The sequence below is a fragment of the Eupeodes corollae genome, chromosome 2 (genome assembly GCF_945859685.1).
Source record: "Eupeodes corollae chromosome 2, idEupCoro1.1, whole genome shotgun sequence".
Taxonomy (NCBI): Eukaryota; Metazoa; Arthropoda; class Insecta; order Diptera; family Syrphidae; genus Eupeodes; species Eupeodes corollae.
This window is the reverse complement of record NC_079148.1, coordinates 148,887,545-148,909,852: the sequence shown is the minus strand read 5'-3', so window position 1 is coordinate 148,909,852 and position 22,308 is coordinate 148,887,545. Positions and strand designations below refer to the sequence as shown.

The following is a 22,308-nucleotide window of genomic DNA, read 5'->3' as shown; positions in this document are numbered from 1 at the left end:
TTTTTTGAAATTAATATTTTACTGGACACCACAAAAAAAAACAAAAATAAAAGCGGTTAATAACAACAAAAGAATTATTCCAATAATTAAATTAAAAAAAGATTTTCGTTTGTTAATGAATTTTTGTTTAATAAGTGGACAAACAAAAAACATAAAATGAAGGTTAACGAATTTATTAGTATTTTTTTTTTATTTAGTTTATATTTGAAAGTTCTTTATTACGGGACAAAAAGCCTGGCAAATCGAGATAAGTTTTAGTTTAAAAAGGGGCGAGACAGCTGAATAAATGAGTTATATTTTAATTGTTTTTATTTTCCAATGGAAGTTGTTTTTTTTAATTATTTTTTTAGCAAATCTGTATTGACATTTTATGGGAAAAAAGGACTTTTATCAAAGGATTTAACGCTTATCAGCAAAAAAAATAAAGAAATTCTGTTTGATTTGCATTAAATCTTTGTTTGCTTTGACAATATATATAAAACGATCACTATATCGACATTTTTTCATGTACTGTCACGAAGATTATTAAAATTGTTAAAAATACATTTCAAAATAAAAAAAATATCTCTCGTGAATACAAATTTCCTCGGAACGTTTCCCTTTTTCAATTATTGGGAAAGCGAAATGACGCTTAAAAGCTTCGCTTGGAACTTTCTGACATCGGAAACGAAATTCCAGAGAATTTTGCATTGAATTTTGTTTGAGGGAAATTCATTACCAAGGAGATTCCCGATTAAGGGAAAAATTCCGGGTAAGCACAAAATTAAAAGAGAAATACAATTTTCAGGGAGATTTCCGATAGGCCCCATTGGGAATATACATAAGTTATTATCAGAATTTTTCGCTATAGTGAATATAAATTCCCCCCTGTGAAAAAATGCCTTCAAAATGTTTAACTTTCCCAAACATTAGATATTTCTTAAAATCTGAACAAATAGTTCCAAAACTGTCATTATTTTCGAATATTTCCAAAGATCTGGAAAAATTTGTAAAAGGTTCAAAAATTGTATTATGACTTAAAGTTAAAACTTTGGAACATTTTTACAAATCTGAAGAAGTTGGTCAGAGTGCAAAAAATTAAGAATGATTCAAAATTATGAAATATTTCTAAAAATCTGAACAAATTTTTAGTACATAGTTCCAAAACTGTCATTTTTGTTCCATGAATCAATGTTAACATTTTGGTATATTTCTAAAAATCCATAAGAATTGTTCATATTTCCAAAATTTGACCATAATACAAATTCAAAATTTTGAGATATTTCTCAAGAACTGAATTAATAGCCATCATATATAAACTTGTACCATGAGTCAAATTTTAAATTTAAAATATTTCTAAAGATCGGAAAATATTGTCGAGAGTTCAAAAATTGTATCACGTCTCAAATTCAAATTTTTTGGAAATGTTTCTAAGAATCAGAAAAAATTGTTCAGATTTCAAAAATTGTGTACCAACACTTAAAGCCAACATGTTGAAATATTTTTAAGAATTTAAAGGAATTTTTTGTAGTTTAAAATTTTACCGGGACTTAACCTTAAAATTTGGAAATATTTCTAAAAATCTGAAGGAATTCTTCTGAGTACAATAATTTTGCGATGATTCAAAGCCAAATTTCTAAAAACCAGACAAAATGTTGAGGAGTTTATCTTGAGTTAAATTCAAAGTTTTGAAAAGTTTCTAAAAATTAGAAGAAATCGTTTAGAAATTGAACCACGTGTTAAATTCAAAATTTTAAAATATTTCTAAAAATTTTAAGTAATTTTTCATAGTTCCAAAACTGTACCACAACTTAAAGTTAATATTTTGATATATTTATACAAATCTGGGGGAATAAATTGTTTATGGTTCTAAAAAGAAATGTTTAGAGTTCAAGAATGTTACAATGCGTCAAAGTCAAAATTTTGAGATGTGTATTCTAAAAATCTGAAGAAATTGTTCAGACTTTAAAAATGTGTCCTTTGTCATGGTAAAAAGCTCTGGATATTGATGAAATTCTGAATGATTTGTTCAAAATTTAAAACTTTTTTATGACTCAAATTAAACTTTTTAGGCATTTCTTAAAACTTGAATGAATTGCTTAGATTTAAACAAATTTTCAAATTCAAAATTTTGAAATGTTTTTAAAAACCTAAAGAAATTGTTTAGATTTGAAAAGAGTACTACGACTCAGATTCAAAATATTCTAAAAATCAGAAGGAATTCTTAATAGCCCAAAATTTGGCATACTTCTAAGAACCTAAAGAATTTGTACATAGTTCCATTTTGTTGGTTTATTTGTTGTTTATTTATTTAAAAAAATGTACTATTCAATTAGGAATTCAAATTGTTTAGGAATTTTCAAAATTGTTCCTACACTCAAGAAAGCACTGAAAATGTCAATCAATAGAATATATTTCACATTTGTCAATTTTCTTTAATTAGCGAGTATTTTTATTTTTTGAATGAAAATATGAACCCATTTATTCAGCACCTTAAACCTAATCACAACACCAATAGCTACAAATTAAAGCAACAAACTAAAAAACATTAATTAATTAGAAAAGAAACAAAACTAAAAACACATAAAACACAGTTATTTGAAAATTTAATATAAAATGTATGTTTTAAAAGTACAAATTAAGCAATAAATAGATAATTAGTATTTATGTTTCAAAGCTTATAGCGTTTTATAAGCGAAATGTTGTATTTTTACATCAAAAAATATAATTATATAATTTGTTTAGTGCGGTATTTTGTGAGTTTATTTTGTGAAGAGTTTTACAAATTTTTTTTAAAAAAATAAATTATACCTTAATATTATATTTATTTTTAAGTAAAAACAAATTTAAGCATTGAAATAAAAATAATCAAACTACTATTTTACATTCCATTTACAAAATTTGTAAAAAATTCCAAAAAGTCATTCAATAGTAACAAATAAAACAAAAAAGTCTTCAAAATAAGAGAGAAACAAAAAGTAAGTCTTTAAAAATTACCACCACAAATATAAAAAAGAATATTTATATTTAAACATTTCAAAAATTAAACATGCATGTGTCTATACATCATACCAGTTTAAGTAAAAAAATTAACCAAACTTTATTTTATATTTTGGCAAAAACTTCAATCATCAAAAAAAAAAAACATTTCTCATATTTTTTCGTTCAAAAATATTGTTTAAAAAATAAAAGAACATCTCTTCAAACATTTGAGACTGTCAACTCGATATAAATATTAAGTAAGTTCACTAAAAACTATAAAATTCTGATATTTTTTTAAAAACATACAAACCGTTTTTGATCCTTGATTTTTTGTACTGTCTTACCAAATAGTTGTAGAGAATTTTATAAAGAGTAATATTAGTACTTGCCTTAATTAAAAATGATATCGTTATGAATATTGAGAATATGAACATTCCACCTAATCCGTAGAGATGGAGTGTTCTTCGACCAGTTCGGTCCATTAAGGGGATGGATACTAGAGTCATAACAACCTTTAATTAAAATGTTTATTTTTTTTAATTAATAAGGAATTTAAGATTATTTTAAAATAAACTAACCATAATAGCACCGATACCGATAGTTGCAAATTTGGCGCTTTCTTCTGTTAAGCCTGAACTATTGAATAGTGAAGTTGAATAGTAAAATACGGCATTGATACCACTAAATTGTTGACTAAGCTGCATAACAATTCCTATTATAAGTGGAGGCCTCAGAGTTGGCGAACAAATAAGTTCCATAGTTGATATATGACTTTCGCATTGTTGGGCACGCTCTTCGGCACGCATTTCTTCGATATCTTCTTCAACTGAACTCGATGCACGAAGTCTTCGAAGAGCTTTTAGAACAAAAATGTATCAACAAAATATTTTTTTAGAGAATATTTTTAAAGATTCAAACCTTTTCGAGCTTCTTCTTCCCATTGTTTTGTTATGAGAAGATATCTTGGCGATTCCGGACATACCGGTAATAATATCAATTGCAATACGGCTGGACATATTGCTAAACCAAGTAATACTGGCCAGCCTTCATTTGTTCCTAAAATTTGCTCGATTCCAAGGACTTGGGATAATAGTAAACCTACTGTCACAGCCAATTGATTTACAGTACCTAAACCACCTCTTAAATTAAGTGGTGCTATTTCAGAGATGTACATTGGTACTAAAGATGTATTTAAACCTATAATATAGAAAAACGATGTATAATTCATGTTTTTAAGGAAAAATCTTATATTAATTTACCGCAATTAACACCAATAATAAATCGGCCGAGGAATAACATTTCATAGGAATGACTGACTTTAGTGAATCCCATTAGGCAAGCTCCCGAGATGCCAAGAACGTTGTTTAGTAATAATCCCCCTTTCCTGAAAAATAAGCAAACAAATAAAACATTACTAATGTTGTAATTTTTAAGCAAATACAAATTTTATCAAAAACTCATTTTTAATTTTGTTTTCAAACCAAAGAAATCAATTAACAGGTCGAGACTCTAATTTGGTCACTAATAAGTTATATATTTTGAAGATTTCTGACAATTTTTTCAGACGGTTTGACTAAGCACCTTTCATTCTCACTTAACAATCAAATTAGCTTTGCATTCTTTTTTCTTTTTGAATTGTTTAATAGATAGAGAATACTTGAAAAATCTGATAATAAAAATTCTTTCATTTTATAGATGTTATAGCAAAAATGAGCAATGTTAAGAATACTGGAAACTGTCAGTTGTAATTCGTCAGATTTTTAAAATACAATTTTTGACATTTTGACGTTTCAAGAAGCCTATAATCCAAATCCTTGTTTCTTGCAATCGCTCATGTTCGGAATTTCGATCGAATGTGAATTGAAATCACTTTTCAATTTCACGTGAAATGAAATTGCATGTTCTTCAACTCGATCGATTTCGAAAACTTCGAAATTGCTTCGAACTGTCAGAACTAGAAGGATCATCTATTTTTATTTTATTTCTGAAGTAAAATGTTTCCTGTTTTGAAGATGGATGCAATGTTATTAACAATTTTAAGTGAAAAAAGGAAGAAGAATTCAAGTGAAAAAATATGAAGACGAATTTTGAGAGACAAATCAAATACATACATGAATTGGATTTGCCTAATACAATGTAAGTGTGTGAAAGGAAAGTTATGTGAAATTGTTCTGATAAATGAAGTAAATTCTTGATTTCCTCTTTTAAGCTTTCATTATAATTTTGGATGAAGCAAAGACGCTTTTTTATATGTTCTAAGGGAAATAGAACTTTTTATAACACCTTCATCGATTCCTTCAATTCAAAAACTTGCTGCAACCCTCTGATTCCTAGCAGAAGGAATCTATCAAAGATAAATTCACATAAATACAAAATGTGATTTTAATGCGTTAAAAAAATGGAACAAACCAAAACATTCATTTGCATGTTCGAAAATCCATTTCACATTAACGAATTTTGGAATACCCAAACTCACTTTCGCAAATTGTATTCACAAAAAGTGGAATGCAGAACATGGGCAAATGATTTTAAAGACCAGAACGCAGATGATAACACTGGACTGTTTAGGAAGTTTATTTTTTTTTAAAATCTACTGTAAGTGTGTAATAAAATCCGTGACTTTTACATATGATCTTTCTCCTGAATTCGAAATGTCTGTTTAAAAATATTGCCTATATTTTAATATTTAAAAATTTACTTGCAGAATAAGTTCAACTTAAAACATTCAAATTTTATTTATTTTTTTGTTAAAAAACCTTAAATTATTAAATTTGTTTTTCAAAAATCGTTTTTAAACAATATTACATGTTTTTGAAATACCAAATTTTGGCAAATTTTACATTTTTTACATTTTTGATAATCATCATATTTATTACTTCGTAAGCAAGTCTCCCTTTTCCAGCTTTCACATCCGATTTTATCAAATTTGTTGTCAAAATAAATATTGAAATACTGAGAAAATAATATATGAATACGCAAACCATTTCTGTCTATAAGTTAGGCCGATCATCCACGGCACAAGAAATTACTGAAATCGCAGTTTGGGCAGATGTTTTGAAATGTGAATGGGCTTAAATATCCGGCTATTGGAAAGTGAAGAATGCCGTTTATAGCAAAAGGAATTCAAGAATACGAACGTTAAGTTCAAAAATTAAAAGACAAAATTCCAAATTCCGGGAGAGAGCTGTAATAAAAATAAGTAGCTTACGTAAAATTACCACCAGGAACGGAAGAAAGTCCAATGTTAAGTTTAAAAATTAAAAGACAACATTTCAAATGCGAACTGGGAGAGAGCTTTGAAAAAATTAAAAACTTCTAGAAAAATTACCTCAAAGAGTTGAAGAAAGTCTAGCGGTCAAAAATCAAGTTCTGGACTGGACAACATTTATGATCTCTTTTTATGATAATTTTCAACGCTATGAAACTAATAACCCATGAAGATCTTCCTTTTGCGATGGAGATACGGTAACGTTTTTAAGATTTTATTTTATTGAAATAAGAATCATATGTATTTCAAATTACTCCTCATCGTAAGAAAAATGTAACACTGGTAATCTAAGATAAATGGTTTGGATCTTTCTTCTTCCCGTTCGGGTTTGAGCTTAGTTCAAATTATTTTTGTATATTTCCATTATTTCGTTTGCACTTCATAAAATTCAAAAAAAACTAAGTCTTGCTACAAAAAGCTTGAGATGTATAATTAATTTCAAACTTTAAAACAACATTTGATTTTTTGAGTTTCCGCACGGGTACTCTAGTAAGATATTACTAAGATCAATGACCTAATATATATGAACTTCTAGTAGCCAACTTCAAGTTGGTTTCATCTTTTCCCCAACGCTACAAGCCCTCCTGTTGGATGAGCGAAAGTAAGGAACAATTTTGAACTTGAATTTTGTATTTTGTCGAACTTTATAACAAAAAGATGTCTTTAGTTTCTTTTACAAAAAAGTTTTTTTTTTAAAGCAGAGAAGCAACTGATGGCGTTTAAAATATTAATTATAATTTTCTTTCCGTCAGACCTTCAAGAGGGCAAGCTTGGTAAGTCTAGTTTTAAGGAATGTTTCTATTGTGTTAGAAAAAGTATCAACTAGAAGTTAATATCTAGTCTGTACATGATTTAGGTAATCTAAGAGCTAGTTCAAAATAAAAAATATTTAAATGAGTTTATTCAATCGTGAGAAGAAGAAAATTCAATTTTTTATGGACAGAACTTGGACTTTTGTCTTGAAAAAGAAATAAGAATCGCCTAATACAAGTCTACTTAAAACCTTATTTCCATTATTATTTATTAGTTTGAACCCAAACGACCAACTGGTTAAGGCTGTAGGAGCGAGGACAGACAGAAAGTTGCACGCAATTACCGGACATAATTTTCCGACTTTTTTTTCTCATCGTAATGTCATCATTGGAGTTCGTAATTTGTGGCAAATGCAATACTTTAGATATAGTTCCTTTAGATCGCAAGTAAAAACTGAAAGTTTTTTTTAACTTAAATATTTCGTGAAAACATTATAAAATGTTTTTTAATAAAAAGTTTCATTTTGAATATCCGACTATTAGTACAGCTGTCTCTTTTAAAACTGTCATATTTTTACATTTCACAAATCAAACCTATTCCATTTAAAAGCTCATCCTTCGACAATTGTAATTTTTAAAATGTATTACAAAATTGGTAACCACTTTTTTAAAGAAAAAAACGATCCTTATTTATTTCGAAAAATCATGTTATAATTCAAGAATGGTTGTTAAATAATCTTTCAAATTGCCAACTTACAATTGGTTGGTCCGGGTTTGCAGTAGCGGTCTGATTGGACCTTACTTATTTTAAAATGAGGCACGCACAACTGTAATGGTGGTTAAATTGTGCGACCGAGCTATGATTTATAGTTTCTACACTCGGAAGACGGTCCTACGAGATACGCAAGCAACTAAAACATCTCAATTTTGAACTATAAGTTATTTATTCTAGATTTCGGTAACCAATTGTGATCACTTGAGTGCCCACCGAAATCTTGTGACTTAAAACCTTTAGAATTTTTCGTATACGTTGGTTTGAAGTCTCGAATATCTCAACAGAAAACGGTTTAACCTTTATTTTAAAGTATCATTTTCTGAAAAATGACAATTTGGATTATTTCAAAAAATATTTAAAATCAATATGATTTGTATTCCAGCCTAGTAGCATTCGTACTGAACCAAAAGGGTAAATAATTGTACACGCATTTTTGGTCTTCTCCTATGAAATTTTGTATTGATTAAACATCAGGATCATTTTGTTTATAAACAAAATTATCAACGTAATCATGCTCATATATTCTATTATATCTGATTTTAAAAATGTATTTATTTTTATTTTTGTTATGGAATTCATGAAAGAATAATTTTTCAAGTTTTTATGAAATAAATTCGTTAATAAGAAACACTCATGTCTCTTTTTGAATCTTAAATAATGAAATAAATCTATTAGAAAAATTTGTATTAAATAAATGGAGATAAAGATATGTATAGTAACAACAATTATAAAATATTGCACATTCGATACTGAACTGGAAAATTATAACTTCCAATTAAAGTGGGGAACTTATGTAGAAAAAGAGTAATTAAATGCTGAATTATTCACGCTATCTTTGATTGACATTGAAATGTTTCAATCAAATCAAATACATTCAGCTTTTAAATAGCCTCAACCAAAGAAGTCTACAGAAACAAGAACTCTAAGGAACCAAGTTATTTTCCTTGTTTATTTCTTAATTATTTATTATGAAAACATTCTTATCGATTCTTTGACAAGAAGAATGTTTCGACATCGACACACCTGAGAAAGATATGCGTTGTAAATATTATATTCACTTGTATTTCTTTTCATTTAAGTTCATTCTTTTGCACTATATTTGAATGGCAGAAGAAGAAATGAGGGTTTTCATAAGTTTCTTTCTTAGAGTCTTATCATCATGACTTTATGGCATCATTAAAATAATACAATGCTGTTTTATATTTCCTCTATGTTTACTCTCTCTCTATAAAGACGTTTTTTTAGTGAACAATGATAACTTTTAAGATGAAGAAATAATGCAATAAATCTTCAATTGTTTGGTGAATATTAAAAACAAATTAATGTATTTTCTTATCCAATGAAGAAAATACAATTTTTTTTTTATTTTTTTCCAACATGATACTTGATACTTGTTAAACTTGTTCCAATCGGCGGACAAAATAAATAATCAAAGCAAAATTTAAGAAGTTTTACTACACTCAAGTTAGATAAATAAACAGGGTTGGTTACTTTTTATTTATATTTAGATACTAACATTTCGAGCAAACGTAACATGAGAACCGTGGAATGTGCAACAAAGTTGAAAATACTTTGACGAAGCATTACTTATCAATTATAAGTCAGTTTGATTGATGGGACTTAAATTATTTTTTAGATGAAAACTGTTATAAAGGTTTTTTTTTGTAGGTTCATGCGAATTTTCAATAGTTGTTGTGATGAACTTGTCATTTGCGAATATTAAACTGTGTTGACATTTCTTTTCAGAAAGATTTGGCAATTCATTTGCTTTGAAATATCAAAATCTTTTCGTAAAGTTCGTAGACAACTTAGTCTACTTTACCTTGTTTATTTATGAGCTTCTTTTTGGTTAAAAGTTTTGGCCAATAAACAAAATTGTTGTAAATAGAGCCATTAACAAATCACCATTTGATCCATTTACATTGACTGTTTGTTGTGGCTTAGCATCTTACGGCATCATTGGTCCCCATTTCTTTCAAAATGGGGATAGAGCTGCCTTTAGATTGAATGGTGATCACTCGATTTTTTGTTTCTAAATATTAATCTCCTAAAAATTGACGAGATTTGGTTCCAACAAGACGGGGGTGTAGATGCATCTTGTCATATAGCGTGCTCAATCAACAATTTTTTTCCAAATCTTGGTGGTAACAACCTTATTTTCAGGAGTGGTCTTATTAGCTAAATTATTCGTTAGAGTGACACTTTTCTTTTTTTTGGCTATATTTTGTCATTAATACTAATGCTACCAAAAATTTAATTCTTGAAGAATTGCAAGACAGTATTCAAGCCACCATTGGACGTCAAAAATGTATTGAAAAAAGTTGAACAAAATTAGGCTAATCAAATGGACAATGCAATTCGTAGCCGCGGTGGACAGAACATACCCTATACCGGAAATCCTTTTAAACATAAATTTATATTATTATAATACGAAATTCATTCCTAGAACATTTATTGCATTTTTGACTTTTAATAGTATTGTATTACAAGGTCCACCCGTGGCGCGGCGTTAACCGAATGCTTTATTTAAGAACAAATTTGGTTAGCAAAAAAAAAGGTTGAGGTGAGCCAACTTTAGACTTAAAAAAGCTTTAACCGTTTCCGCAGCGCATGCAGTAGGAGCTCTCAAAAGGGGAAAAAATACCCGATTACCCGATAGTCTTAGCGTAATGTTATGTAACTTATAGCCAATTTCAATAAACAGGTTATCTAACACTGAAAACATTTCATAAATCGGACCAGTAGTTTCTGAGATTAGCGCCTTCAAACAAGCAAACAAACAAACAAAATCTAATATTTAAAGTATATATTCTCAAATTCTTTAAAAAACAAACGATATTTTCCATATAAAGGCGTTAAGGTTGCTGTAAGTGCTTAGTATTAAGAATTAATAGTTTTATAGAAATTCTTGAAAAGTTTTTAAAGATATTTCCATGATTATTCGTAGTTAATTACACATTTTCACCTCTTATATAATTACTACATAATTGACATTGCCAAAAATGCTTCTAAGTGCTTAGCATTTCTCCGACTTAGGCGGTGCAAGAAATTTTCAAGCCCTTCTTATTTAGCTCTAATTTACAAACCATTCATATTTGCCCAAAACTTGACTATAACTAAGCTATTTCCCCTAAAATAAGTTTCAGTTTTTAGACAAAATCTAAAAAAAAAGACAATAACCAAAACTTTTACACTGCTCGAACACTGCCGCAATATTTCTTGCATTTCTTTATTTTTCAAATATTTCTACAAGAATTAAATTGTTACATTCCAACCTACATAGAAATGAATTGTAATGCTTTCAGAAATGCTCATCAGTTTACGCACGATCTCAATTATTGGACGAACTGTCAAGCATTGAGACTCTGTTTTTAACCGCACATCAAGAATGTGGAATGCTTCACCCAACTCTGTTTTTCCCTTCCATTTCAATATTCATTTATTTTAGACCGAATCACTCTAAAATATAAATATTTTAACAAATCTTTCCCTGTAAATACCCTTTGTTTTGATTTTGGTATTATTCTTTGTCTCGGTCAATAATGAAAATAAATTATAGTGTTTTAACAAAGGTGACAGCTTCTGATAGTGAATGGCCAAATCTTTAATAGCAAAACTGGAAATAACTTAATATAACTCGTATATCAAGCATCTTCCCACCTTCTTTTTCTTCTTACTCATAATTCCCATGTGGGTGGGTTAAAGGTACCCTTACCTATGCAACAATAATCCTTGCCACAATAATCTGTTTCTATTTTCCTTAAGACGGTCTTTGCTACCAACTAACTACATATAGTAGAATAGGTGGAATCTCTACAAATATTTGCGTCAAATATAACCCTCAGAAACATTATTTATCTTCTATCATCCCAGGATAATAGGTGATACATTAAGTCCCCGCATACCTAAGGTTTCTATACTCTATGTACCGTTCTATATTCTCTCTATTTGTACTTATTTATATACATTTAGGTATTTTCTTATTTCTTTGTTTGTTTATTTCTTTTATTTAGAAAACTCACCGTCCAAATCGATTTGCCATCCATCCACCGCTAAATCCACCCAGCATACCACCGATGGCAAATATCGATACTGCCACCGAATACAATTGCTGTATGAATTCCTCGCTAATATCCTCCCCATATCGATCCTTGTATACGTCCTTCATGAAATTCTCAATATTCTTTTCTGGTGCATTTATCACTCCGGTATTGTAGCCAAACTGGAGCATTCCCAAGACGGCCGAAAATATCGAGTATGTCAGAAAGAACGTGAGTCCCTGTAAAAAAGATTGCAAAATTTATTTTAATTTTATTTTTATCTTTCTGTCAATTAGTTGAAATAGAGAAAGAGAAAAAGATAGATAGAGAGAGAGGTAGAGGTAGAAAGGTAGATAGGGTTAAAGTTCAATTAGGAAAAAATAATTCAAAGATTTTTCACGTCACTTCCAATTCAATTATTTATAAATATTAAAAATAAAATCAAACCAAAGCTTGAAAAGTTTGAAAAAATTGAATTAAGATAAAAACAAAGGTGCATGTTCTGAAAATTAAGAATAAGTTCAATTCCATCTGTAAAAAAAGTGCGAAGAGAATTTTTGAAAGAAAATTTGTGATGCAAAATGTGGAAATATGTACAGAGAATTGTTTTTGAAAAAACAAATAAAAAAAATAACAAAAATTGTTTCAAATCAAATCAAAAATACAAATTAAGAACAATTTAATACTGACGATTTTCAGAATCCCATTTTGTAGGGGTGTCAAAAAGTGCAAACTTCCAAATGTGCACTTTCGGACTTCTTTAAAGCTTTTATTTCTAAAGAAATTTGTTTTCAACACTGATGAAAACACTACGAACACATTTTTTCGAAACAAGTATAAGGCTTTAAATTTATTGCATTTTTAAAGGATTCTAGAAAACTTACTAAATTTTCTCAAAAAACGAACAAGATTGGCTTCAAAAACCGAAAGAAGTCTAGGATTGATTTTTTTAAGACTTCACTTAAGAAAAAGGATTAACAAAACAGATTTTAACAAAGCTTATCATGTTTTATTAAAAGAAAGCGTTTTGTTTTTGGAGAAACAACTACATGTATTATTTTATTCCTTGAAATAAATAACACTGGTCGGCTAGGGTTTTGCACTTTTCTAATACATTTTTATAGTCTGAATTAAATTTACGACAGGTTTTTGAGATATCTAGACATATATAAAGCAGTTTTTTTTTTTAAAGTTGAGTATCATTTTGAGAATTTAAAAAATAAAATTGAACAAATTTAATTTATCTTAAAAAAAGCTGAATCATTTTTGCTAAAACAGTTTTAAGCAGAAAACAAGCACCACAGTTCAAAAGAAATTTGTTTGTCACATAAAAAGAGCTATTACAATAAATTTTTGAAATGTATTAAAAATATTAGAAAATAGTGTTAAAAATCAGTACTTTTAAAATTTGAGCAGATTCGAGTTAAAAACGAAATTCGTATTTCGAATGAACACAACATTTAATTACAAAACTCTTTTTTTTTCGAAACCATTGAAGTGAAGTTCAATGTTTCTAAAAACTTTATCAAGGGTGTTTTTGTTGTAGAGTTACGTATAGCTTTTTTAACTAATTATAAAATTTAATGAGCTTTAATTTTGTGGAACAATATTTTTTGATACGACAAATAGCTTTCGAGATAAACGTGCAAAACTGAAACAAACACCATGTCTCTCTTAACTGCCGCAAGAGCTCACGTCGGATTCTTAGGGAGTTTTTTTTGGGTCATCACCAGACATCCCAAGTGCCAAGTATCAAAACTGTTGGATTTTTTGTAAGTTAAGGCAATTTTTTTCGTTCATTGACTGGACTATAAGTGTTGTCTCAACAAGATCGAGTAACATGTCTCAAAGCTCGTGCCAAAATAAATTTATTGAATAAAACGTTTGTTAACAGAATAGCCTCACGTTACGGAAACGTAAATTGGCCTTCAAGATCATGCAATTTAACGCCTATTGAATTTTTTCTGTTTGCATATGTGAAGTTACTAGTTGACACAAAGGTGATAAGCCGGAATCGATTGATTACTTGGAGGACAACATTAGCCTCTTCCATGCGAAATACGCCTACAAATGTTGGAAAATATTATTGAAGATTGAACCTCCAAGACAGCCGTGGCGATTGTATCAAATAAATCATTTTAAAGTTATAATTCCAAAAGGTTAGCTTCCAAATAAAGTAAATTACAAATCATTTGTTTATATTTTATTTCATACCTGTACCAGATAAAAAGTCGTATGAATTTTCAGAGTGTAAGTAAGATATTAAACTGAAGAAGACAGAGTTCCGTACTTTGCAATATCGTCAGACAATTCTTTGTAAAAACTACGTTAGTTTTTATTTTAACCTAAAAACACTATTTTTAGTTGTCTTTAACATTTATTAAGAAGAGACTCAATCCTTAGGAAATGTATTGTTTTTTTTACGGACTAAAAAAACTCACCTTTTTCAACCAGTGTAATTAGTTTCTGCCATTGTGCTTTAAGAAGTTAGTCTGATCGAAAGTAAGAACTCCTTAATTGCGGTTACTTAAGGGTTAAAAATAGGTTTTCAAAATCTCGGGCAGGCAGTCTTTTCGTTAAATAAAATTGAAAAAAAAAATTCAACTGTAAAGTAGACACACTTCACATTTATGCCAAATTTTCAGGTTTTTCTGAATGAATTTAGGAATTTTAAGTCATCTACATGGTTTCCTTACAACATAAACCACAGAAATGTTGGTATGTAGGTCAAAAGTTTTTGTATTTTCATAACCGTCAAAAATCTGCATTACTTCAATCGTGATTCTACTTTGTTGCATTGATGAACACACCAATTTTGCAGAACATATGCAAGCTTGCTTAGGTAGGCTTAGGTTTTAAGTAGAGTCACTAAATGTTTGTAAAAGTCAGTCAAAAATCAGAAAAGGTCTTAGCGAGATTTTATTTTTTGATAACCAAGACTTCAAAGTATGAAACCTGTTTTAGTTTCAAAGAAAACTATATTTTGCAATTCTTTATGAACATTTCTAACGCAGATCTAAGTTACGCGGATGATTATGAACCACACATTTCTAGGATTTATTTCAGAATGAAGCGAAAGGAATCGTGTCTGGAATCGTGATCAAATAAGCTCCAGAATGTATGGAAGAAACTCTGTGGATAAACCATATTGATAAGTCACAGTTTAGAAAAAATACTATGTCAAATTTACTTTTGAATCTTTTCTAAAAATACAAAAAATTTAAATTAATTAAAGTATGTCTAGTTTGGTTTTAAATATAAATTTAAAAAAAGTACGTATGCGCCTAAGTGAACAATCAATTTGTTGCTGCAGTTTACAGTTAGAACAAAATTCCAATTTATAAACCGTTTAATTTTATGGTTAAGTTCTATATATTGACGTGGTTTCAAAATTTATCAGTAACAAAAGTACGTATACGCCTGAGTGGACGTCCAATTATTTTCTTGCAGTTTTCAGGTACCATATATGTCTAGTTTATATAAATAGTTATTAAATGACTTAAGTTTCATAAACTGGATGTATTTTTAAATGATCATTTTAACAAATAGAAACGATTACGTAAACGCCTAGGTGTCCATCTTGCAATATTCATAGAGAACAAAACGCCAGTCTTCCTAAAACTCGATTTGTTGGTACAAAAATTATAAATTGAACTAGAAATTCATCATATAAAGCCTTCAGAGTGGGCATTTGGGCAGTGAGTTACTTTTTTGACAACACAGGCGAACCAACAAATGTTTTGAACACTTTAAACTAATCTAAAAAATACTCTTTTTATCAAGCTAAAGGTTAAGGATTTTGCATATAACAACCACAGCTTGATTGTGTTTATTGAAGTTTGAATCTTCAGGAATAAAAAAAGTTTCCAGAAAAGGATAAACTAAAAGGCCTAGAGGCCTCGTTGCCACTCGTAGCACATATGTATAATGCTAACCGATGTAGTTAATGGTGCTTGGTTCAATTGTTTAAATATTTTAACCATGTTAAAGAGATTCGTTTAACTTACAAAAAATTATGAAATCCTCTCAAAAAGAGTCAAAAGTGATGCAGTAGTTCATTCATTTAAACTGTTACTCTTTCAAAAAATATTAATTTTTTCCTGTTAAAACAGTTTCCAGACCATTTTTAATATTTGATTAAAGTAACATCGACTTCATATTTAATTCCACATATCAAAAAATGTTTATAGGCAAGATTGTTGTTCTATTAAATTAAAACCATTTCATCACCGCCGCCACCGCGCCTCACCGCCCATATGTATATATATTTCAGAGGATAAATTGAAATTGCATTTCATCCAGGAAGGGAGAGAGAGCGGAAGAGATCAACACAGACAGCGGCAATCATTCTCCCTTAACCCCAATCCTGGGACTTATCCTGGATGCCAATGCCCACAGCCTGTCACTTTGTTTTGTGCACATTTAAAAACAATCACTAGCATCATGGTGATGCGGTTGTTGTGCTTTCACAATAATTATTTGTACACCACAATATTTATTACTTTGGTTTTTTATTTTTTCCCTTTTTTGTGTTTTATTTTATTTTGTGGGAAGATGGAACCGAACAGAAAAACCGACATCGACAGAGTAAATTAAAAACTCAGGAATGTGATCGAAAAAAAATATATAAATATAAATAAATAAATAAAAATTAAATTACAATAAACAAAACCACCATCATCTCTGGCAACAAACATAAAAAAAACATTATCATCAGTATATAATTTTAATTTAATTTAATAAAATAAAATGTATATACCATCGGGAGACAGGAGCAAAAACAAAAATTAAATAAAAGTAAAACAAACAGTTTTGTGTGTCAATGATAAGAATAATAAATACATTTTATTTAGGCAAAAATTTATAATAAATAAAATAATATCATTTTGTAGGAGGTAGATAATAATTTTAATTTATGTACAAACAAAATTAGATAATAATAATGATATAATTAAATTTTATTGAAAAATAATAAACAAATAATAAATAAAACAATTTTTTTTGTGTTCTTTTGCGTATTTTTTTGTCATCATTTTTTTTTTGGAAAGTGTAGAAGAAAAAATGTTAAATGTATTTAATTACACAACATGGCAAAAAATTTAAGCTACAAACTTGTTCTAAAAGTCTTAGCTTCCGCCTGTGCGTGTGCTCCTCAAGTCGATCCACATATTCACGCAGCTCTTCGATTTCTTCTTTAACTTGTTGCACTGTGTCCAATTCATGTTTTATTGCTACCATATCACGTTTCACCTAAAAATTAAAATTTTTAATTTATAGATTTTATTTGTTAAAAAATGTTTAGGTTTTCTAAAAATCAAAAACACTTAAAAATCGTGGAGAAGTTAACTACATTCGTCAAAGTTACGCCTCTGTAACAAGCAATCCATCTTGAAATGATTTTAAAATAAAATTGAAGCTGAAAATATGGGGAGTAGGAATATTTTTCATTTGAGGTTTTCTTAGAAATTTTGACTTTGTAGTGTCAGAATTCACTTCTTTGGTCTATAGAGTTCCTTATCAACATAAAGCAAACTCAAATTATTCTCTGTAAAAGAAGTTTTTGTTTGATTTCAGAAAATGCATGTATATTAAAAAATTTACGTATACGCCTAAGTGTACTTTTGTTTGTTTTTAATAATAACAGGTACTCAAGGAGTAATCTATTTCTTTAATATGTTTAAAGTTAAAATACAATGCGAGTTTTAGAAAAATAGGGAATGATTGAAAAGGAGATACCGGTGGCCATTGATCTCAAAGTATTGAGCATTTCACATTCTCGATGTGCGGTTTGAAAAAAAAATGTCTATACTTGACAGTACGTCTGAAATCGCTCTCAAGGGTAAACTGTGATAAGTATATCTTTAAGTTCGAGTTTTTTGATAGAACATTTCTTATAAAAATATCAGAAAAACAACTTAAGGCTTGAAACATTGCGACGGTGTTCAAGCGATGGAAATGTTTCAGCTATAGTTGTATCGCCTATCATTTTTAAAGCTCTTTCTTGAATTCTATTCAAATGTCTTAAACTTTTATTTGGGTCTTCTGCTCAAATATGAGAGATAAATTCAGATTTTTGACGAATGAAGGGTTTGTTAATAACATCAAGATCAGAAAAGGTAAACATTTTCTTGAACCATCGAGAAAATTTTAAGTACCTAGCAGTATTTTTGGCAATGTCTAATATTTGCTCATAGCCATACCGAGATCTGCAACTTGATTAGTTTCCTGCATACAAGACCACTAATTGATACTTTTTAGCAACAGGAGAAAGCATTTCGCGCTCGGTCGAGAAAAATTCTTCGTGTAATCAATGGTCTCTTATGCACAAGTGGAAAGTGACCTCACCCAAACTTGAAGCGCAAAACTGGAGACATGTTGATAGGGACTGAGCTAGATTGAGAAATTTGTTGTGTTAGGTCTAATTCGCGAAAGACTGTAGCGCCACCTTATGTAGAAAACATTGAGTTTTTCAAGCATTAAATTTAGCACTACATAATAATTCCGCTAATAAATGGACTTGTAATACGCTGCCGTCAATCTATAAACTAATATAAAAAGCTGAGGGTAACGTCATCGTCAGCATAACCGTTTAATTGATTTGAAAAGGCAGACAAGAGACCGTTTTTAAAAAATAAAGAAAAGACATGGAGACAAAATGGAGCCCTGAGGGACACCAGCAATTATGAATTTATGACTTTAGAAACCATCCAACACACCTTGTACCGAACGGTTAGAAATGTAGTTAACAACCAAAAAAATGAGCGATTCATGCTAGATGCCAAACCCTATCAAATGAATTTGAAGTATTAACTGCAATAATTTGAATTTCCTCAAAACGATGTAAAGGTTTGTTCCACTCTTAAGTTAGATAAACCATGAAATCAACGGTGGATCTTTACTACGAACACCATGCTGCTGGTCATGAATAAGCCTTCGATTTTCGAGATATTTCTGAAGCTGATAATTAATCAGCGTTTCCATAAACTTTGAAAAAAGGGAGGTAAGTGCATTCGGTCGATAATTTGAGGGGATAATTTTTTTGGACTCTCAGAACGATTAGGAAAGATAGAGATAAAAGGGAGTGGTTTTGCCAGCACCTTAAATAGTGGGGATACCATCTAAGCCAATTGATTTGTAAATACCGAGATCTTTAAAGACTACTAATACAGTTCCAGTACAGGCGATGTCATTACAATGCCTGGTAGTGTTGAATTGGCGTTGAACTGCCCAGCACTGAAGTCAAGCTGAGGAAGTATGGTGATCAGTTAAATATCCTGAACTAAATATTGAAACAATAGCAGTTGGCTTTCTAAAATTGCCAGACTATGCTCAGAGAAGAAAGAAAACAAATAGTGTACTTAACAGGGTTAGAATTAAAAAACAAGTCAAGAGTATTTTCTGCTCGGCCACTACGTCCGATATTGAGTGAACTGCTTAACCAATTTTTGTAAGGTGTTTAAACTCTGCAAAAATCTCAGCACACACTCCTTTGAGTGATGTCTGACTCGAACGTAGAAGCCTAGATGAATTGTGTCAATTGAAATCAACAGAAATAATGCTTTCTGTTTGAGGATAGAAAGACACTATTCCGTAGATGGAATAAAAAAAAACTGATTCACTAGAAGTTAAAACTCTGTCTAGGTTTGGATTCCGATTAAAGCCTAGTACGCAGCTGAAGTGAAACGAATTTTTTCGGCGGTCTCAAAGTGCAGAACAAAAGGAAAACGAAAACCAAAGCGGAAAAAAAATATTTGTGGAGAATTCTGTCAGCTATCAAAAACAATTGACAGTAAGCAGCTGGTAAACAAAAGTGGAAAAGAATTGAAGTTCACTGCTCGTCTTCATCACTTCTTGCACATCACCAATAACATCTTCAACATTCTGAGTTTCCGATTCAGAAATGTATTGTTGGAACACATTAGACAAATCCATTTTATTTTAAATTTTAAATCAAATATAAATCAAAGTCAAAACACCGAAAGTCACGAGTAAACAATTTGTTTTGTCAATAAAAAATTTCGTCAATTTTTTTTAATACAAAAATTAAACGTCAACATTTCGCAAGCAATTAATATGCCGGGTATTTAATTTGAGAACGAAAAAAGTGGAGAATTGTACTAAGAAATCTAGTAAAATGACAAATTTCGCGGTTCAGCAGCGTCCTGAAAAACGAAAAGCACAGCGAAATTTTTCGTTTATGATTTCGTCATGTCTTGTATGCGAATTTTCGCTTCGCATCAGCAGCGTACTAGGCTTTAGGAAGGAATATCGAAAGATGTGCTTTGTTACCCAAAATTAAAAATACATTGATTTGAAGATAGAAATAATGCAAATACCTCACTGTGCCAAACATTGATAGGCAACCTCATTTCTAATGTAAAACGACTTTATTGAGGAAAGAATAATAGTGAAAGGATCGGATTGCTCAACTTATTGGGTTTCACTCATTTCAAAAACAGCACTTTAAGACTGCAGTTTATCTGCAGCTTAATTTAATGGTGAGAGCTTCATAGATTGAAAGGGTTCCAAAATGTATTCCTTGAACAAATTTAACATCCCGAATTTGGATTTGTTTCCAAAACTAATTTGTTTAAATATTATAGGTTTCCATCCCTGAAACAACTCTCACACATGAGTGGTAGAGGGTTTTAAGTCACTAGATCCTGATTCTCTACTGGACTGTTGAAGTGTTGAGCCACCTAATTTATTTTATTTAAAGTTTTAAAAGCTAAAAAAGTTTAATGATATGAAAAATAATAAAAGTACGCATACGCCGAAGTGTACACCCATATTAGATTCAGAGGGAATAAAACTCTAATTGATTAACAACTAAGCTCAATGGTTTAAGCTTCATAAATTGATATGATTCCAAAATTAATATTTTGGCAAAATTAAAAAAAAAAAGTACGTATACGCCTAAGTGTACATTCAAATTTCCACATGCAGTTTTCCAGCAGAATTTGTATCCTCGGGTTTTCTTACATCAATTTCTGATTGCTTCAGGTAGTGATTGAAGTCAGGGATTATCAAATTTATACTCCAGAAGAAATTTGAACATTGGTTTGCTTTTTTTGACACCATGGATTGTTTTAAAAATTTCAGTTACTTTATGTTTCATTTTACCTAAATTTGTGTTTTTTATTTATAATTATAAAGCATTTATGTCTATACTCAATGAGTGTATACAAAATGTAGAATAAATACTAATTTTTGAGTCAAGCTCAAATAGTCCTAAGGGCTATTCAATTCCAATGTATTTACAGATTAAAACGACGAATGTAGTTAACATCATTAAAAATAAATTTGTATTCTATTTTTTTTATTGTTTTCAAATTATTTCAACTTACCTCTGAAACTTCACTTTGGCAACTCTCAACGGATTTCGTTAGCTCCTGCAGCTGTGTCCGTATTTCACACAAGGCGACTGTCGTCTCCAAGTGCCTATCGCCTCTCTGAAGCTCATCCAGCTTAGCCGAGAGATTCATACTCATCACGCTAACTTGCTTTTGCAAACTATAAACATTAAAATTATAGCGCACGCGAAAGCAAAATGTTTTTTAACGTCGTCGAGCAAATAAACAAAAAAATTAAAACAAACACAAAACAGAAAAAAAACAGGGAAGACAAAAATTTATTTCATTAAAATATCCACACAAAAATTTAATATAATATTTCATTTTGAAATAAGTTAGAGAAATAGAGAATATTATGAATAATAAAATATAAAATAAAAAAATATTTGTATATTTAAATTTTTAGAGATATATATTTTTGCAAATAATATGAAATGATATTACATGAATAAATGTATCTAATGTTTTGTATCTTTTATTTTTCAAAAGAGGTCTATACTCCTTTTTTTGATTTCATTTTAATTCTGCTATGTAAATTAAAAACGAAGCAAGTATAATAATAAGCCCTCTAGCAAAATACTACGTTGGATATAACAAAAATCACATCCTAAATCCTGCGAAGCGAAGGATCTAGTCCAAGAGGCAAACTTAAAAAACGTAAAAACGAAAAACCAAAGTAAAGTACTGAATCGAACTGCATATTTTATTATATTACGAGTATATTAGATATTGTAAATTGGGTAGGAGCAAAACTACTTAGCTAACAAGTTATTATAATTTTTCTTCTACAAAATGTTCGCGAAGGAAGCTTTGGGGGGGGGGGGGAGTGAGTGAAGAGATGGGGTTTTCGAGGTTCGGATTTACATAATTTGAAAAAAAATCTTTCTTTTTTAGTTGCGAATCCATTGGAAAAATAAATTGCTATATATGCACAGCAGGAGGCGTTGGAGGCGGATTGCAGGACGAAAGGATGATAGAACAAGAAGGTGGGAGTTAGTAGGAGGAGGAAATACAAAAACAAAAAATGAAAATATTAACTGACGGAAAATGCCATGCAAATTATTAAAAGACAGACAAAATAAAAACTGCACAGGTATAATCATCATCACAGAATATAAAACGGCAGCAGCAAGGGAGTACTCTAGCTCTATATAGCACA

At 29.8% G+C, this 22,308-nt stretch overlaps 1 protein-coding gene across 1 annotated transcript in view; it reads right to left on the bottom strand.

Moving 5' to 3' along the window:
• The window catches only part of LOC129945291 (glucose transporter type 1), a 129,456-nt gene that overhangs the window by 35,385 nt on the left and 71,763 nt on the right, over positions 1 to 22,308 (bottom strand). Inside the window, exons 6-12 of the mRNA XM_056054948.1 lie at positions 21,144 to 21,309; positions 16,879 to 17,046; positions 11,779 to 12,035; positions 4,221 to 4,345; positions 3,880 to 4,158; positions 3,540 to 3,817; positions 3,351 to 3,473 (exon numbers count right to left, since the gene is read on the bottom strand). Of these exons, the coding sequence (XP_055910923.1) occupies positions 3,351 to 3,473; positions 3,540 to 3,817; positions 3,880 to 4,158; positions 4,221 to 4,345; positions 11,779 to 12,035; positions 16,879 to 17,046; positions 21,144 to 21,309 (1,396 nt within the window). The remainder of the gene's footprint in view (positions 1 to 3,350; positions 3,474 to 3,539; positions 3,818 to 3,879; positions 4,159 to 4,220; positions 4,346 to 11,778; positions 12,036 to 16,878; positions 17,047 to 21,143; positions 21,310 to 22,308) is intronic.